The sequence below is a fragment of the Paramisgurnus dabryanus genome, chromosome 13, assembly GCF_030506205.2.
Source record: "Paramisgurnus dabryanus chromosome 13, PD_genome_1.1, whole genome shotgun sequence".
NCBI classification, from domain to species: Eukaryota; Metazoa; Chordata; class Actinopteri; order Cypriniformes; family Cobitidae; genus Paramisgurnus; species Paramisgurnus dabryanus.
In genome coordinates, this window is record NC_133349.1 from 24,524,002 (window position 1) to 24,540,781 (window position 16,780).

Genomic DNA, 16,780 nt, shown 5'->3' on the forward strand with positions numbered 1-16,780 from the left:
ATAGCACTTGGAAATAGTCAGATTTTCATAATATACCCCCTTTAAAGTTGGTAAAAAATTGCATTGGCTTGCAGATTTTATTGTTATATGTAAGGCGAGCTGCAGAGGTGTACCAGGTGACTGGAGGAGATTAATAACTTTGATAAGTCACAATATAGAGTTACAGAAGTTCATTCTGGAGGTTGTGAACCAATGGTTTCTGCTTATTAAACATTAAGCCAGAGACGTAAACAAACAACATTATGCTGTTGGAAGAGGCAATTGTAACAATCTGGCCGATATGTAATTCAAAGCATAACTTAAAGAGTCGATTACTCCCAAGTTTTGTGCAGTTATTGAGGGCTTAAACATAAACTGTGGAATTATGCAGTATTTTATAGTAATAATTACTATATTACTATAATTATATCCGTATAAATATAGTAGACACTGTTAATATATATATTATAGTAATCTGTAGTATACTTTTTATATTTACTAGTAAACTGTAAAACATTTCTAGATAATATGTATTTGAATCTTTTTGAACCCTGAATTCACAAGTTCACATTAACATGGAATCAATATGGGGAATTAGAAATAGCATATTTGGCGTGCTGTCCAAGGGTGGGGCTGCGTTTTTGAAATTTAAGAGTGAGGCAGTGGGGTGGAGGAGGGAATGGCGCAAAACTGTCACGGGACAGAGGTGAGGGACGGCTATATAAAGACACCTCTTCAAGCTGATTGGTTGGATTACATGACCATGCTCCTCCTGAACTTAGTTAAATAAACTTCATATAAAGTATACCACAGGATTTTTTTTTCACGTGGGATGAAATTACAACATTATCTTGTATATAATTGTCACAAATATGTTAATCCACTTATTATGAACAGTGATGTAATGAATAAATTTCACTTCAGGGAAGGACATCTGAACTGTTTGGTTCTCTCTTGCGGCAAAAATTATGCAATTTGTGTCCTCACAATTGTTTTAATCTAGAATCTACCTGTACAGTCTATCAAATAATAACATGGTAATATTAATTAATTAAATGCTTAATAGTGATGATACTTGTGAGTTTATTTAGCAGGTAAAACAAAGGCATAAAAAATATTTACAAATGATGTTTTTAAAAAGACATCAAAACATTAACACACAACACAATAAAAAACATACTGAATGTAAACTATACATGCATTTCTTATAACACGTCAGGTAAAAATTGGTATGCCTGTGTCATGAACTTTCAGCTACATTTGAGCCAGTTTTAAATGTATACTATAACATTCGGTTATAATTGACAACTTTGCAAAGAAAGAGTGTGATCTTACGATCTTTGGGCAACTGAGCAATGTTAAAGTAATTTACACTCTATAAATCTTCATCTTGTTGGCCACAAGGGGGAGACAGCATATGATAAGCATAAAATGAAAATTGACTGGCATGTTATAGTGCTTTGTTTTATATATAGTTCAGATTGTACCAACATGTCCATCGAAGTGCATATCCCAAGTAAATATATTCCAAAGGCATTTTTTCTTTCCATGAATACAGAGATCATACGCAGAGTCACTGATATGCAGAATGAGTGATGTGATGCTTAAAGGGTCCCATTTCATCCCAGTAGAACAACGTGAAGAGCAATGATATTTATATTTCAGTGAGAGTGACCCGGAAACACTCAGCGTGGTTTTCAATGGCCAAGATAAACGTGTCCTCGTTGCAATAGTGCGCAATTATGTTGTCATCCATGTTGACTAGGATACTAGTAATAGTGAATAAAAGAGAAACAGAGAGAGGAAACCTCCATTAGTATGCATTTAAACATTGCATGCCTTCCCCTGTGCCCAATGAGTAGACTAAATTATATACACAATCGTAGCAAACCTACATCTATGTTATCAAATGTGTAAAATAAAGAAAACAACCCATTTTGAGAACTTACCCTTTTCGGCTCTTCTTGTAGATTTTAGTCATCTTTTCCACAGGAACCGAATATTTACCCGATATCTTGATAACAAAAAGACAATTGGTGTTACCTAATGCATCAGACCCTACATTTAAATAGTGCTATAATGAGAAGCTATTTGACAAGCATCTCATTTCACGGTGTACTTACTGCCTCAAGCAAACTCTTCAGTGTTGGAGACTTGAGCATTAGTGCATCGAAAACCTCATCAGCCTCTCTCCTCACGTACAGCAGGACTGCAAATCATAATAAGCATTAATACACAAAAATAGGACGGATTCGGAGTTAATTAATAATATCTAATATGAACAAGCCACCCTTAAATATGAAATGACTTAACAGCTGTGGTTAAACCATTATAAAAGCACAGCTACGGCCTTTTCACTGAGCTGTTATGAGTTGTATAATCCTTATTATTTTAGTTGAATAGTCAACAGAAAATTCTGTCATCATTTACTCACCCACATGTTGTTGTAAACCTGTATGAGTTTGTTTATTATTCTGAACACGCAGGATGATATTTTGATAAATGATGGTAAGCACAGGGCTCCAGACTAACTTTTTTCACTAGGAGCACAGTGGCCCCCAACTGAAAATTTTAGGGGCGCAACCAGAAAATTTAGGGGCACACTCCGTAAATCAACATGCCAACCAAATATTCACATTTCTACTAATTTACACTGTATTACTAATAAATACTTTAATGATAGATGCAGAAAGTACAATGTGCTGTTTCGAATTCAGTGTCACATCCCAAAAAAAGGTCAAATTTACTGGTCGCACATGTGCAACTGGATGTAAAATTCAGTGGCACACTCTCAAATTTTGGTGGCAAAATGCCCCCATTTGGTGGCAGTCTGGAGCCCTGTAAGCACACAGGTTAAGTCTTAAATAGTATGAAATACAAATACTATTGAAGTCAATGGGTACTGTCAACTGTGTGCTTACTATCATTTATAAATTTTTTGTGTTTATCAGAATAAAGAAACTGATACAGGTTTAAAACAAAATTAGGGTGAGTAAACAATGACAGAATTTGCCTTTTTGGGTGAACTATCGTGTTAAAATGTTGTTTTTTTTATTAAAGAAACATCCATGTATTTAATATTGTAATATGCAGTGATTTTTATCAGTGCAATAAAGCTCTTGAGTCTGATTGGACCTTTAATAAAACATCCATGCACGAATACAGATGCATACCTCTCTTTTCATCTCTGGTGAATTTGGCAGGTGGAGAACAATTGTCATCCTCTGAAGATCTATACGACCTTTTCGCTCCCACCCTAACAAGCCGAAAAATAAGGGTTGTGTTTTAATAAAAAAAATGACAACAGAAATACTCTAGATTGAGTTAACGTTGATTTGCTGATTAATGAAATACTGTATTTAGTATACGAGTTTATTTTTATGCGATTCAACTTACTGCAGACACGCTGACCCGTCACCCTCCATTTCTTCAACACCAAAACTGAACACCTGCACACGGAGAGAACATGAAAACATTTCAAAAAGCTTAAAATTACAAAGATGCTGTACTAAGCCTCTTTCTGCTTGATGTTGGCCATAGGTTGTGCATGCATACCAGGTGCTTCTGCGGTATGTGCACAAACATCAATGACCTCAAAATAGCATTGCTTTAATAAGGAAGTTTATATGGTGACATTCCTGTTTTGCATGTCTGTAAAAAAAAACCCAGATGCAGCAACTTACTACAGACAATGCAGCTCATTTGAAGTGAACTATATCCCTTTAAAGGGAGTTAAGAGTTGGATTCCTTATGCTAAATATAGGCAAAAAAGCCTACATTTGGACATATGACAGTGTATTTCGGTACCGAATGCACATCACCAGGGTTTGTACAAGTTCCAGAATTTTTTTCGAACATAAAAGATTCATACGTTAAAATCTTGTTTTATTTCTTTTAAGGACAATTTCAGTGCAGCAAGTACAGTGGAAGTCCTTACATGGGCATTTTAACCAGAATAGTACACGCACACACCAACCAATGGCTGCCAGAAGTGGTGTGTGTTGTTTGTGAGGGAAATTTAGGCTTGTTTAGCTTCCCAGTAAACCCAGCATTATGGAAAGAATGGATATAGTTCGTTTATGCATTTTGAGCATTACCCAAAATGATCCAACTATGCGTGTCTTCTCACCTGACCGGATCTCTGGAGGTTGTTCAAATGAACATCGGGGATGAAGAGGACCGGCTGAGACTCCAGGTCCGACATGGTTTTGAAAAACGTAATATCTGACTTCTTCTGAGGTAACGCTGTGAAACTTCCTCTCTTACCTAAAAGAAAGATCATCGAATGACTCAAAATCACAAGAATGATTCACAGCGAATAACACCTTTTCATTGGATGCTGGTGCCAAAACATGTCATCATGATTGTACAACATGTAATGCAATAAGAAGAAGATGATTTATAGCCAGAGTGACTTCATATATTTTCTTAACAAACAATTTATCACACAAGCATAATAACACCTGCACGTTAAGGTTTGTATGGTTGCTGGCAAAGCACTCACCATCATGGCCACCAACAGTTTGACCTTTGACCTTCTTACGGAGCTGCTTTTTCTCCTCATCGCGTATTTTTCGCTCAGCCCCCTGTCAAACGGTAAAACCGAGGGCATGTTAACATGTGTGAACACCTGCTGACGTTGCTATATGAGTATCAGAACTGAAATGGACCAGAACAGTAACCATAAACAGTAAGAGACTAATGTTTAGTTAATCGTCAGTTTCTTCCAATGATAAATTAAGTGGAAATCAAATCCATAAAGAAATTGTTTATCAAAAAGGTGCTTTTAAAAAAATACTGCAGATCTGTCACTCTTTAACCCACATACGTGTATATTAAACACATACAAGCAGTGCACAAACCTTGTCACAGAAGACTTTGATTTGGGCGCAGGCTCTATGGATGGGTCTGTTACTTCGATTATTATAACTGTAGGTGTCGATCTGGATCATAAGCGGAAGACCTTTGACCCCCTTCTGCGAGGAGAAATCCGTGCTCAGACAGTTTGCCGTAATGAAAACCTGTAAAAAGGAAACACGCATAAATCCGCTTGTCAAAACGTGCATTTCCTAACCCTAACCCTGAAAGGTCAGGTATGGTCAGACAGTCATTTATTATTTTCTAACTGACAGGACAGCCAGGAGACATTTTTTTTCTTTAAGCTGCAAATACCTGTATAGGATAAATGATTTTACATAGCTGCAGGTCACCCTATACATACAACATGGATGCACAACTATGAAAAGATCAATGAAACATACAGTATCTGATTTAATTTAGTCTATTTGAACATGTAAAAAAAGACAGAAAAAACTTGAATGTTTGTTTTTCCAAAGCAAATAATAGTATTATTGCTTGCTGTCATTACATACATAAGTTTTTTTTTTAGATTAAAAACTTCTAACCCGGTTTGTTATGCAGACTATAAACCATTAATAGTGTATAAAAGCTTTTTTCTCAGTCGATAGCTGGAGTTTGGAGGCGTGAAAGCATTTCAGAAGCTGTTATGCAAAGTGAATTACAGTGCAAAATTATTCAATCTATAATTATTTTATCAATTTCCCTTTGGATCAAACCCATGATTTTTGCGTTCCTAATGCAATGCTTTACCAGTTGAGTTACATAAACATATAAAACTATAATTGTGACCCTGGACCACAAAATTATAATGGCCAATTTTCTAAATTAAATAAGCTTTCCATTGATGTATGGTTTATTAGTACAATATTTGGCTGAGATATATCTATTTATAAATCTAAGGGTGCAAAAAAAAAAAAAATGCATTTAAAGTCCAAATGAAGTCAACACATATTACTAATGAGAAATACATTTTTGATATATTTATGGAAGAAATGTACAAAATATCTTCATGGAAGATGATCTTTACCTAATATCATAATGATTTTTGGCATTAAAAAAAATCAATAATTTGACCCATACAATGTATTGTTGGCTATTGCTACAAATGAAGAGTTTCGTTGCAAAACAAGATAAATTCGTTTTTAACATTTTTTATCAAAAACATGTTCATTATTACGTTGTTATTATTTTGTTTTATGGTGCTACTTAGCCCTATTTTTAAAGTTATGAAAGTTTAAATCAAAACAAACCCACTGCAGTTGAATTGATATTAATTGGAATGCACAACCAAAAAAATGATCTTTCTGAAAAGTAAAAAATAAACGGAGTTATCTCATTTTGCAACGAAACTCTTCAAATATACCAGTGCGACTTATGACTGGTTTTGTGGTCCAGAATCACAATGCCACACTTAATTTTTTAAACCCACTTTTTAAACGCCCATGCAGCTTCTGCCTACAAAAAGTTACGCGCATTAATTTAGCCCTTTTAATAGTCAATCTACTGTACCAAACCCCATATCCTCTATTTCAGTACCCACTCGTGTGTGGTTTATTCAAATAGTAAGCAAAACTAAATTGATTTGAAATATTACCAACTGAAACCTGTCTTATGCCAAAATATCAAGAGACACTGGAAAATCGACTGTTGAAAGATGAAAGGTGGCAAATCTTTCAGCCCGAGGTGAAAATAGTTTCCCACTGACGGTCTCCCCTGCCTTCATGTCTGTGCCTGTAGCTGTTGTTTCATACAGCAGCTTGTTGTGTTAAATGTTATGAGAACCGCTTGCTTTCTCAGGATCACGTGATCATTTTTGACAGAATTCAGTTAGCAACGACATGCTCGTTCAAAACAAAACTTTCTAGCGTGGGTTCGTCCGTATGCGCATGCATGTGGGCGCGTCTGCGCAAATGTCTATTCAAACAAAAAAGCAATCGACGCTGAAATCTTACAATGTCCTACTGTACCATCAATCACATGTGAAATCCAGGCTAAAGTCTCATAATTTAATGAGATTAGAAGCATTAAAGTTTGATTTTTACATAGTTTTCAATCTTTGACATCATCGTACTTAAATATGTCAAGGATATATTTTTCATTATGTAGAAAACGTTAAACAGCAAAGACTTCTACACCTCAAAAAGGTTGGCAAAGCATCTTGTCATGAATAAATATCCAAACTAGTACTAATTGAATTGATCAGGTTAAATGCAAATATTTTACAGTCACCATATTGAATTTCAAAAGTTTTTTTCTTTCTATAAAACAACACATCAGACGACTTCAAAAGCTTAAACTCTTTGAGGGCATCAATTTGAAAGACAAATATTGACCGTAAAGACTGGGTGGATCTCCTCCCTTAAGTGTGCACTTAAAGAAAGTCTGTTAAGCACTAAACCCAAGATGCAAAATCCTCCTAAAGGTGAATAGGATGCTGCAGGGAAGAATAATAATCCTCAGACTGAGCAGTTCAACGTTTGACCCGAAGATGGTTAGTGTGCTAAAAACAACTCAAAAAGTCTTACCTTTGCCTCCTCATTGACATCCCAGGTGAAAGAAACAGCATTGTAAGCGATTTCTTCAATGTTCCCGATGGTGTTGAAGCTCTCTTTATAGTCGGCTAGATTGAAGGGGGGGAAATAATATGAGTATAATTTTCTGCACTGATTATAATCTCCCAAAATAGAAATAGTAAAGAATGTAAGGGAAATAGAGTCTTCAATTAGAGTAATACTATGTATATTATATGCAAAAAATGCTCTTAAGGTTATATTAAGAGAAATTTAAACAAATAGCGAGATGTGTTTACACCTCAAATTCCCAAGCATTTATGTCTATGACATGGTACCTGCCTGCTGTGTAAATACAACACCACTTAAATGTATGGCAGATGTTATTCAAGCCTTCATTTACAAAAGAGCAAGACCCTTTCCCAAGCCCGCATGCTCCCCCCAACGGTTAACGCTTCTATTCAAATCCTGATCTTCAGCCTCAGGCACTACGAAAAATCCCTGGATACTGTTATTCAAATCAGGATAACATCGGGATCAGCAGATTATGTTTCTATGCTCCAGAATCATGCCCAGACCATTCCAGTCTGCCAGCTGCCATGGAAAAGACCATCACAGTGGTCCCCAGGTGTCAAAACCCCCCTGTCTTTAACCTGACCCCCATTGTTCCTGACAGGGAGTTATGATGGAGTCATTTGCCCTGAGCGTTGTGCTAAAATTGCAGACCCCTTTTCTGGGACAAACCCAGAATAAAGCAAATGAGGTATCCAGAAAGACAGTATATTGAAGTGAATTATAATAGCACACCAAAACTATGAGATATAATAACTCTATTTTAGATATTTGTCCGATCATGATTGCCGTTGCAGGAAAAAAATACCATGAAAGTCAATGGGAGCAGTTTGGTTCCTCAAAATATCTTCCTTTGTGTTCATCACAACAAAGAAATGCATACAGGTTTGTAACAACACAAGAGTGAGTATTATGGTTGAACTATTCCTTTAAGCAGCATCTCACCTATGTCAAGGACTCTTTGCTTGGCCGTGTGCTGGCGGTTGTGCCAATAGTTCCAGTGCTTCAACTGTTCATCTCGACACTTATCCTGTCCAAACACCACCATCACTACGCTCTGACCCAAAGAAAGAGAGAAAGAGTTACGATGATGTGCTTGATACTGGTCCTCAATATAAAAGCGCTGAGTGGTTGTCACGGCAACAGCACTACTCACCCGCACTTTACTGATGGGATGACGGAGGCCCTTATTAGCCCCGGTCTCGCTGAGAGTGATGCCATAAAACTGGCCCTTGTTCAGATAGATCATCGGCCCCTCGCCGGCCTTCTCACGGACCGAGCGACTGGCTTCGATTGTGTACTGGAACATATCTCTGAAAGACGAAGAAATACGGTTGTGCAAATAAATATCAAAATAGAAAGAAACGTGCTTTGTCATGAGTGCATTTCTTGTACAAAACTGATTTTGTTCAATGTTATGCTTCATATTTGAACGAATATCAATCGTATGGTTGTCATGTTTTAACACTGAATGACCTTACTGTAGGTGAAAATCAAATATTTGAAGAATTCATTCAATTCAATTAATTACTTTTCATTTTGACTGTGTAAATGCATTTTTATTACTGCAAAGTCACGCAATATCTTCTCTGCAGTAATGCCTCAGGTTTCATTTAAATTCATTTGAATAATTTTTTATGTTTTCCAGGTCATTGCTATTCACAGATCCTATGATTGTGGCAAATAGATCTACTCTTCTACAGACAATGCTTACATTTTTTTTTTTTTTAACTGTCCGTTCAAAATGATTGGTATCTGATACTATACCCTTTAAATATTGCTGGGTTATTTTCAACCTGATCTCACAAATTTCCATGAAATAGTCACACATTATTTTGCTCAGTTTTTTGTCGCATTGTCACGTATGTCCACCATTTTACGTGCCCATGCCACGCATTTCTTTTCCGTGTCAGTTACACGTATTGGTTCCTCAATTGTTTTTCCTATTTTCTTTGGTAACCCCAGCTCAAACCAGACTTGCTGTTTGCGTTAGGATGTCACTTCAACTATTGGTTTATACTATTTTTTCATATGCTTTTTAAACCATTGTCGCCTGACGTTAGGGTTGGGTTTGGGTAAGGATGTCATTTTATGTATCCGAAAGTTTTTCTAACCCCAAACCGAAGCGACAATTGTAAGAAAATAGAAAAAAAAACAGTTGAGGAACCAATACGTGTAACTGGTTATTTTTAACACAGCATTGGGTCAAAAAGGCACAAGCCCAGCCATTGGGTTACATTGATGCAGAACATTTTTAGATTTGACCCAATAATGGGTTAAACAACCCAGCATTACAACCAAGTATAGGTTAAATAACAAATTGTCTATTTTTTACCCAACGCTGGGGCGGTTCCTGGACACGGCTTACACTAGTCCCAGACTAAAATGCATGTTTGAGCTGCCTTCATTTCAAAACACCTTGCACTAACAAATCTTAACATATATCACTGTCATTGTTTTGTCTCAAGATGCACACCAGTATTGTTTTTTGAAAGGTTTGTTTGTAAAAACTACTTAAATGTCCTTATATAGGGCCTAGTCCTGGATTAATCTAAATCCTATCCGGGAAACCGCCCCATAGACTCAGTTTAGCTGTGTCGGCTACATTCGAAGGCTACATCTTTCTGAAGTTACATTTGTTGGCCACATAAGTCATTGAGCTTCTCTCATTTTAAGAAAAACTTCTATTCCTTAAAAGACATAATCACTGTAGTTTCATTTTTACTTTGAAGACCGGAAAATAAACCTTGATGCCGCCATCGAAATGAGGATGCAGCTTCAGTTTGACATGCGTTCAAAACTGGACAAAAGTTAGTTATGTTGTATACTTACAAGCCTGAATGCTCCTGGCTGAAATCTTGGGCCCCTAGTGTGGTGGGCACCCTATATTTCTAAAAAAAAAAAAAAAAAAACAGTTTTAGATAAAGAAGTGTAGAACAAACCAAACTCTATTACATCTTCACGCTATACATTAACCCATAGCTACCATTACGCTAAAATGCTTTATTTTTGTCATACAGCTCACCATAGTCTCCTCAGGGTAGGAGTCCTCAAAGGTGCTATCTGGTGTACTGCACTGGTCATCCTTCATGTAGCCATCATGGCTGACACTCGCCGCCTCCTGCAAAGTCTGGTGGTAGGACATGCGTTGATACTGAAGCCCATGCTGTTGGTGATGGCCGGTGAATGCCTGAGCATAAACCTCAGCCTTGACTGTGGCCACAACACCTCCCTCGACCGCTGAACCGAACAGGTCTTGTTTGCTTTCTGCACCGTGAGAGTCAGTGTTCAGGGACAGGTTGACCGGAAGCGACTTCAGGATTTGAGTACGACAGTCTGGGGGCTCAAGGTCATCCTGACCAATCCTATTAAATGAAATCTATTCAAGTTCCTGCTAAAATAAGTCTTAAATAATGAGAATGTGCTGTATGTTGAACTGACCTCTTATCGTGATCTTCTGGAAGTTTGGGAACTGGTAGGAGCCTTTTCTCTTTAGGCACCTAAGGAAGAGATGGGTTAAATGAACTTGTTCACGTTAGTTTTTTGTTCAATAATTATGGTGCATTTATTTTTCCAACCTTATAGTAGTCATAAAGGAGTCCCAGCGCAGCCACACTGTCCTCATCTCCATTGATGCTCATCATGGCCTTAGTGGCAGCGGTCAGTGGATTCTCCAGGTAAGACTTCCAGGCCTCATCTTCACTGGTGAAGGCACGGCGTGATGGAATGGACATCTCATTAGGGACCACCACCACCAGGCGCTTACTGTTAAAGGTGACAAAAGATATGCCTGTTTAAAAATTGGGCTAAATAATGAGGAACCCATAGTTCTCAAATGTGTATAATAATCAAAGTTTGATTTCAATCTCTGACCTCACCTTACTCAGTTAATATTTAAGATATCAAGGTTATATTTTCACAGATTGTTCTTTATATAAGATGATTTTATGTACTGTAGACAATAGAAAATCACTATATATGTATAACAATACGAAGTAAAAAACGCATCAGACAATTTGAAGTACGAGCAAGAAAACACCACAATGTAAACAACATCTCTCGGCCCAATAATAGCACCTCTCTCTATACCTCGGGGTTCATAAAGTTTTACAAAGAGTTGCAGCATACACCTGAAATTCCCAGCACTATCCTTTTACATTATCCACACAATTGCTTTAGCTCTCGGACAATGGCCTATATCCTACTGGATATGGATACTACAGTGAGGAAGGGCTTCATGGGAGGGGCTGTACAAGGATGTTAGCTAATGTAAGCCACCTGCCCAAACCCACCGTTATATTCACTTATATATACACAGCAAACAAACACGCGCGCGCGCGTACGCACACACACGTGATCTATCCTAGTCATTCTGTCATATTGCAAAATATCCAGTTCACATAGAAAGAAATAACCATGGTTTTATTATAGTAAAAAAGTGCAACTATGTTTTTGGCTGACTGATTGCTATTACCTATGGTTACTATAGTGTTTTTTTTATGGTTTTACTACAAATACCATAGTTAAACTATGGTTACTGTAATAAAATCATGGTTAATTTTATAAGAGATTTAAAATTTAATTATTCCTTTATAATTGTTTATAATGTAGTTTAACGTACTGAGAAATTTATAGTATAATAATCATTGGCATTTTTATTATTTGTTTTTCATAGTTTACTACAAATATAATGCTTAAACTATGGTTACTGTGGTAAAACAACTGTACATTTGTGGTAACTACGGTTCTTACTAAAAAAAAATAATAATTAAACAATAGGTACTGTAGTAAAACCATGGTCAATTCATGCTGAAACATTTAATAACAATAATCAATATTTTTACAGACGAATTATAAAGATGACGTCACATTACAAAACGTTTTAGTTTGATACCTCAGTGCGGTGTTATTAAGTTACACATAATTTTTTCCTCAAAACAGCGTTAATGTTTTCATTCTCACTTACTTCTCCTCCTGAGCCATGTGCAGCACTGGCCTGTCGCAGCCCAACTGGACTTTCAGGTCGGTGTGGTTGTGAGGAGCAGTTGGAGGAAAACTCGGACTACAGGTCAAACAACTTCTGGCATCCGACTCTCATTACCGCATCCTCCGCCAAACCTTCAAGATGAAGCGGAAAACTCTGCTCGGTCTGCAAAGTCGGCACGGCGACTGTTATTGTAAGCAGGTAAAGGTGAGCTCTCATTACCTGAAGGAGGGGACGAGGCAGCCAATCGCAACGCGGTCGTTTGGATACGAGCGTGCTGGTTGGTTGCGAGCAGATGGTGGGCGTGAACGCTACGGGCATGCTTGCTGTGAGGTGTGTTCGACTTGACGCGGCGCAGACGCATCGACGTGTGACATCAGAGGCGATCGGTCTGCGCAGTCGAACACACCTATTAAAATAATTAAAAAGAAAAACACATAGGCCGTTGGTGAAAGTTTACTGATTGTGCAACGAGGTGTGACTTTTTTATTTGATCATATTTCATAAGTTTACTACTTTTAAACACTAATTTAAGCCAATATTAAATAAGTGCCCTTTAATTGTGTTAGCAACGACATGTGCTCCTAGGAAACACAAATACAGATATAAATGTGCAGCTTAAATACACTATATGGATATTTTTTTTTGTTACACACAGCAGCTGGCAGAAAGTTTTAATGCATCTACTGTGTCCTGTTCACGACCATATTTAACCAAGAGAATAACCAACCACGACTTCTCAATTGTTTCCATTGAATTTAAAGATTATGTTTTACTTGTTTGGGAAAGAATGTTTGTTCACTTTTAGCCGTCTGTGTATGCTTATCCAAATACAGCTATTGTAGACCAGGAGACTACTATTTGTTTGTGAGAGCTGCAAATAAAAGCCTCTGTTAGACTAACAGGTGTGGCACCATTTTAAAAGCTTCAGATGTGCTCTTCTTTTTGCTTGGATCTGGCATTTGGATGGTCTGAGATAAACTTTTATGCTTTTTATGAGCAGACTTGTGTAACATCACCTAAAATACAGTGCTTAATAATGTCACAATCTGTCATGCTAATGTGTGCATGTCACAACAAGCCTAGTGAGCGGTCAGGTGAAATCATACTAGAATGACCTGCAGTTATCAGTCATGGGAACAGAAACTCACACCTGAGTGATAAAAAAATAGCATTTCATCATTTGCTCCAGTATCCCATTCAGATCAGTGGGTTTGCAAGCTGAACAGCAAACTTGAGTTTCTTTATAAAAATGGAACAGGATCAAATACAGGTTATCATTCTAATGAAATTTCTGTTGTAAAATACTGAATTTCTTACGAAGTAACACATACAATATCTGCATCCTTATCGCACTTCATGGGACATTTCACAAGAGGCGTGTCACACATTAAAAAAACGTCCTCAAAAGACAAATTACCTGTTTAGACCTGGAGAAGAGCTTCAGCTTTTACCTGTCTGACAGGTAACGATTCTGCTTTGTTATCAAAATGTGACAGTAATTTATACACACTCACACTCACACACACACACACACACACACACACACACACACAGAATCAACACATTATACCTGTTGTACAAGTCACTTAAGACATCTGTAGAAAGTTGCCCTTTGATAATTTCACATGGTTTATTTCTGTTAATTATTAGGTACTGCACCACCTTTTTTGAGACGTTTACTGGTATTGAATGCCCACAGTTTCTTTCATATATAATCCATTGCTTTTAATTTGATGGGAACATTTCAGGCAACTAATTGTGCTGACTCACATGATTCACATGATGTCATCTTTATCCCGAGCATGAGAACAAGACCAGCCCCAGTCTACTGAAACCTATAAAACGAGAGGAGCGACAGCAAGCACCCTCTATACGTTTTAAAGGTGCGCCAACATGGCATTCTCTGAGTCTGTACTTTCACAATAGTTTTGTTACACACTTGAGAAATGCTGCTTTTGTGGTGGGTCGAGGTGGATATTTAATTCCCCCCCCGACTAATCATCTTATCTTTCACAGCCACAATGACAGGGAATATAGAGTTGCCCCAGTGTACCCCTGAGAGTGTTAGACGTGTGTAAGATTTCAGCCCTGAAGCCCCTGGGCTGAACCGGACCTCCAAAACAAAACACTCTTTGGGAGTCCTAAATGTGTAGTTGCTGGACATTAAACTCACATTTTAAATCATTTTAGAAAACGTTCGCTCTTTGGCAATGATTATTTTGTGGGAACAAAGAAAAGTAATTTAATTTTTTTAGATTACTACCCCAAACTATTACGGTATTTGTTAAGTATTTGGTCTAAAACACTTGGTTTGGTCTCACTGTTTTTATTGTTTATGTTGAGCTTTGGGAGTTTCTCGGTTACAACATGTCCATTAAAGCAAGTCTTCTTTCTGCAATTTACTATAAATATTCGGACATCTTGTGGCTAAAGTTGGTATTACAGTTGGTATTTTCACCCAATTTCAAAGCAAGTGTCTTTACGCATCTTCACTTGTCTTAATGTAGCCTACTTAAAGCGATACAAATATCTAAGTTACCCCATGTTTTAGTCACCCTCAAGCAATCCGAGATACACGTCCATCATCTTACAGACGAACACATTTGGAGTTATTTTAGTAAACGTCCTTGCACTTCCAAGCTTTATAATGGGAGAAAACAGGGATCCTCTTTAAAACCCCAAAAAGTGAATTCATCCTGCAAAAAAGTAATCCACAAGGCTCCAAGGGTTTAATTAAAGTCTCTTGCGGGTAATAGATGTGATAATGTCAGAAAAATATCCAGATTTTAAACTTTATAAACTATAACAACTACTACTGGTATCAACGCCATCTTGGATCCGATTCATAAGAGTCACTGCACAATGTTCCCATGACAAACGCTCACTATGCTAAAACTCTTGTGTGAATTGCGTCAAAGATGGTGGTGTTACCAGAAGCTACTTATTATGGTTTAAAAGGTTGAATATTTTTCTTACAAAATCGCATGGATTATCCGCAGAATAACTTTATTAACAGATTGGAGCTGTGTGGATTACTTCTGTGAAGGATGAATGGACTTTTTTTGGGTTTAAAGTCAAAGGTTGTTCCCTGATATAGGTTTTCTATCATTATAAGCTTGGAAAAGCAAGGATATTTACTAAAATAACTCCAAATGCGTTTGTTTGAAAGATGATTGACATTATGTTTCTCGACTTGATCAAGGACGAATAAATCATGGGCTAATTTTAATATCTGGCCGAAGTATCGCTTTAATCTTTACACCTGTTATTAACCCCTTGGAGCCATGTGAGTTACTTTGAAGGATGAATTCACTTTTTTGGCGTTTAAAGTCAAAAGTTGTTCCCTGATACTCGTTTTCTCCCATTACAAGCTTGGAATAGCAAGGACATTTACTAAAAGAACTCCAAATGGGTTCTTCTAAAAGATGATGGATCCGTTTCTTGGTTTGCTTGAGGGTGAATATATCATGGGCTACTTTTGTTATTTGGCCGGAGTACCGCTTTAATCTTTACACCTGTTATTAACCCCTTGGCACCATGTCGAAAAGTTTCTCCCATTATAAGCTTGGAAAAGCATTTACTAAAATAACTCCAAATGTGTTCTTCTGAAAGATGATGGATATGTTTCTTGGTTTGCTTGAGGGTGAATACATTAGGGCTGGGCAAAAAAAAAAAAAATCAATTTTTCAATTAATCGTAATCGGTCGATTCAAAATCGATTCTCAAAGGCCACAAATCGTTTAAAAAAAAATGAAAAAGCCTGATCCTGTATGATCAAGGAATGCAACTGTTCTAACATTTTTCAGCATACATTTATCATCTTGCATCAAAATTGTATTGTATTTAACATAATTGGATGGGTTCTGTTTTAATGTACCCAAGTTTACCTAAAATAAAAGTTTAATATCCTGAGTTGTGGCTCTTAATTTCTTTTAATTAATTATTTTAATTCTTTTATTATGTATATAGTATTTGTATTAAATCTATATTCATTGAGTCGAATCGAGAATCAAGCATAAAAGTCGATCCGAGAGTCAGAATTGAAAGGAGAATAGATTTGATACCACGCGAATCGAAATCGAATCGATCTGAAACATCTGAATCGGTTTCCCCGGACAGGGATTAGCTTAAGCCAGGACTAGGCCTTAGTTTAATTAGAAAATATAACTAGTTTTAACAAACATGCCTTACTTAAAACATTACTTGTGTGCATTTTGAAGCAAAACAAAGGGCACTGATGTATTTTAAGATATGTTTGTGGAAGCATGTTTTTTTTAGTTTGGATCGCTCTTACATTTTTTTTTAGTCTAGGACTAGTCTAATCCCTGTCCGGGAAACCGCCCCATTAAGATTAATAAAGTAAATACTGCAC

The 16,780-nt window shown here is 37.0% G+C and overlaps 1 protein-coding gene across 2 annotated transcripts; it reads right to left on the reverse strand.

Annotated features, from left to right (window-relative positions):
• Positions 1-1,045: 1,045 nt before the first annotated feature.
• grhl2a (grainyhead-like transcription factor 2a) lies at positions 1,046-12,602 on the reverse strand. 2 transcript variants are annotated; one of them, XM_065270123.1, is made up of 16 exons: positions 12,388-12,602; positions 11,000-11,186; positions 10,863-10,921; positions 10,447-10,786; positions 10,254-10,312; positions 8,578-8,734; positions 8,367-8,478; positions 7,365-7,459; positions 4,842-5,000; positions 4,484-4,565; positions 4,109-4,245; positions 3,376-3,428; positions 3,153-3,235; positions 2,103-2,188; positions 1,929-1,993; positions 1,046-1,748 (listed from the first exon to the last, which is right to left on the reverse strand). In XM_065270123.1, the coding sequence occupies exons 1-16, from the start codon at positions 12,402-12,404 to the stop codon at positions 1,634-1,636; spliced, it is 1,806 nt and encodes a 601-aa protein (XP_065126195.1). In that variant the 5' UTR covers positions 12,405-12,602; the 3' UTR covers positions 1,046-1,633. The 2 variants fall into 2 exon arrangements, with proteins under 2 accessions (XP_065126195.1, XP_065126194.1); XM_065270122.1 differs by having other exon boundaries at positions 10,447-10,787; positions 10,852-10,921.
• Positions 12,603-16,780: the final 4,178 nt, after the last annotated feature.

Bases quoted from the DNA above. Each gene is read 5' to 3' on its own strand.
- grhl2a (XM_065270122.1), bottom strand. The intron at 10,922-10,999 runs GTTGGAAAAATA...TCTCTTCCTTAG, and splicing joins TCCTTTATGACTACTATAAG to GTGCCTAAAGAGAAAAGGCT. The intron at 4,246-4,483 runs GTGAGTGCTTTG...TCTTTCTTTTAG, and splicing joins AACTGTTGGTGGCCATGATG to GTAAGAGAGGAAGTTTCACA.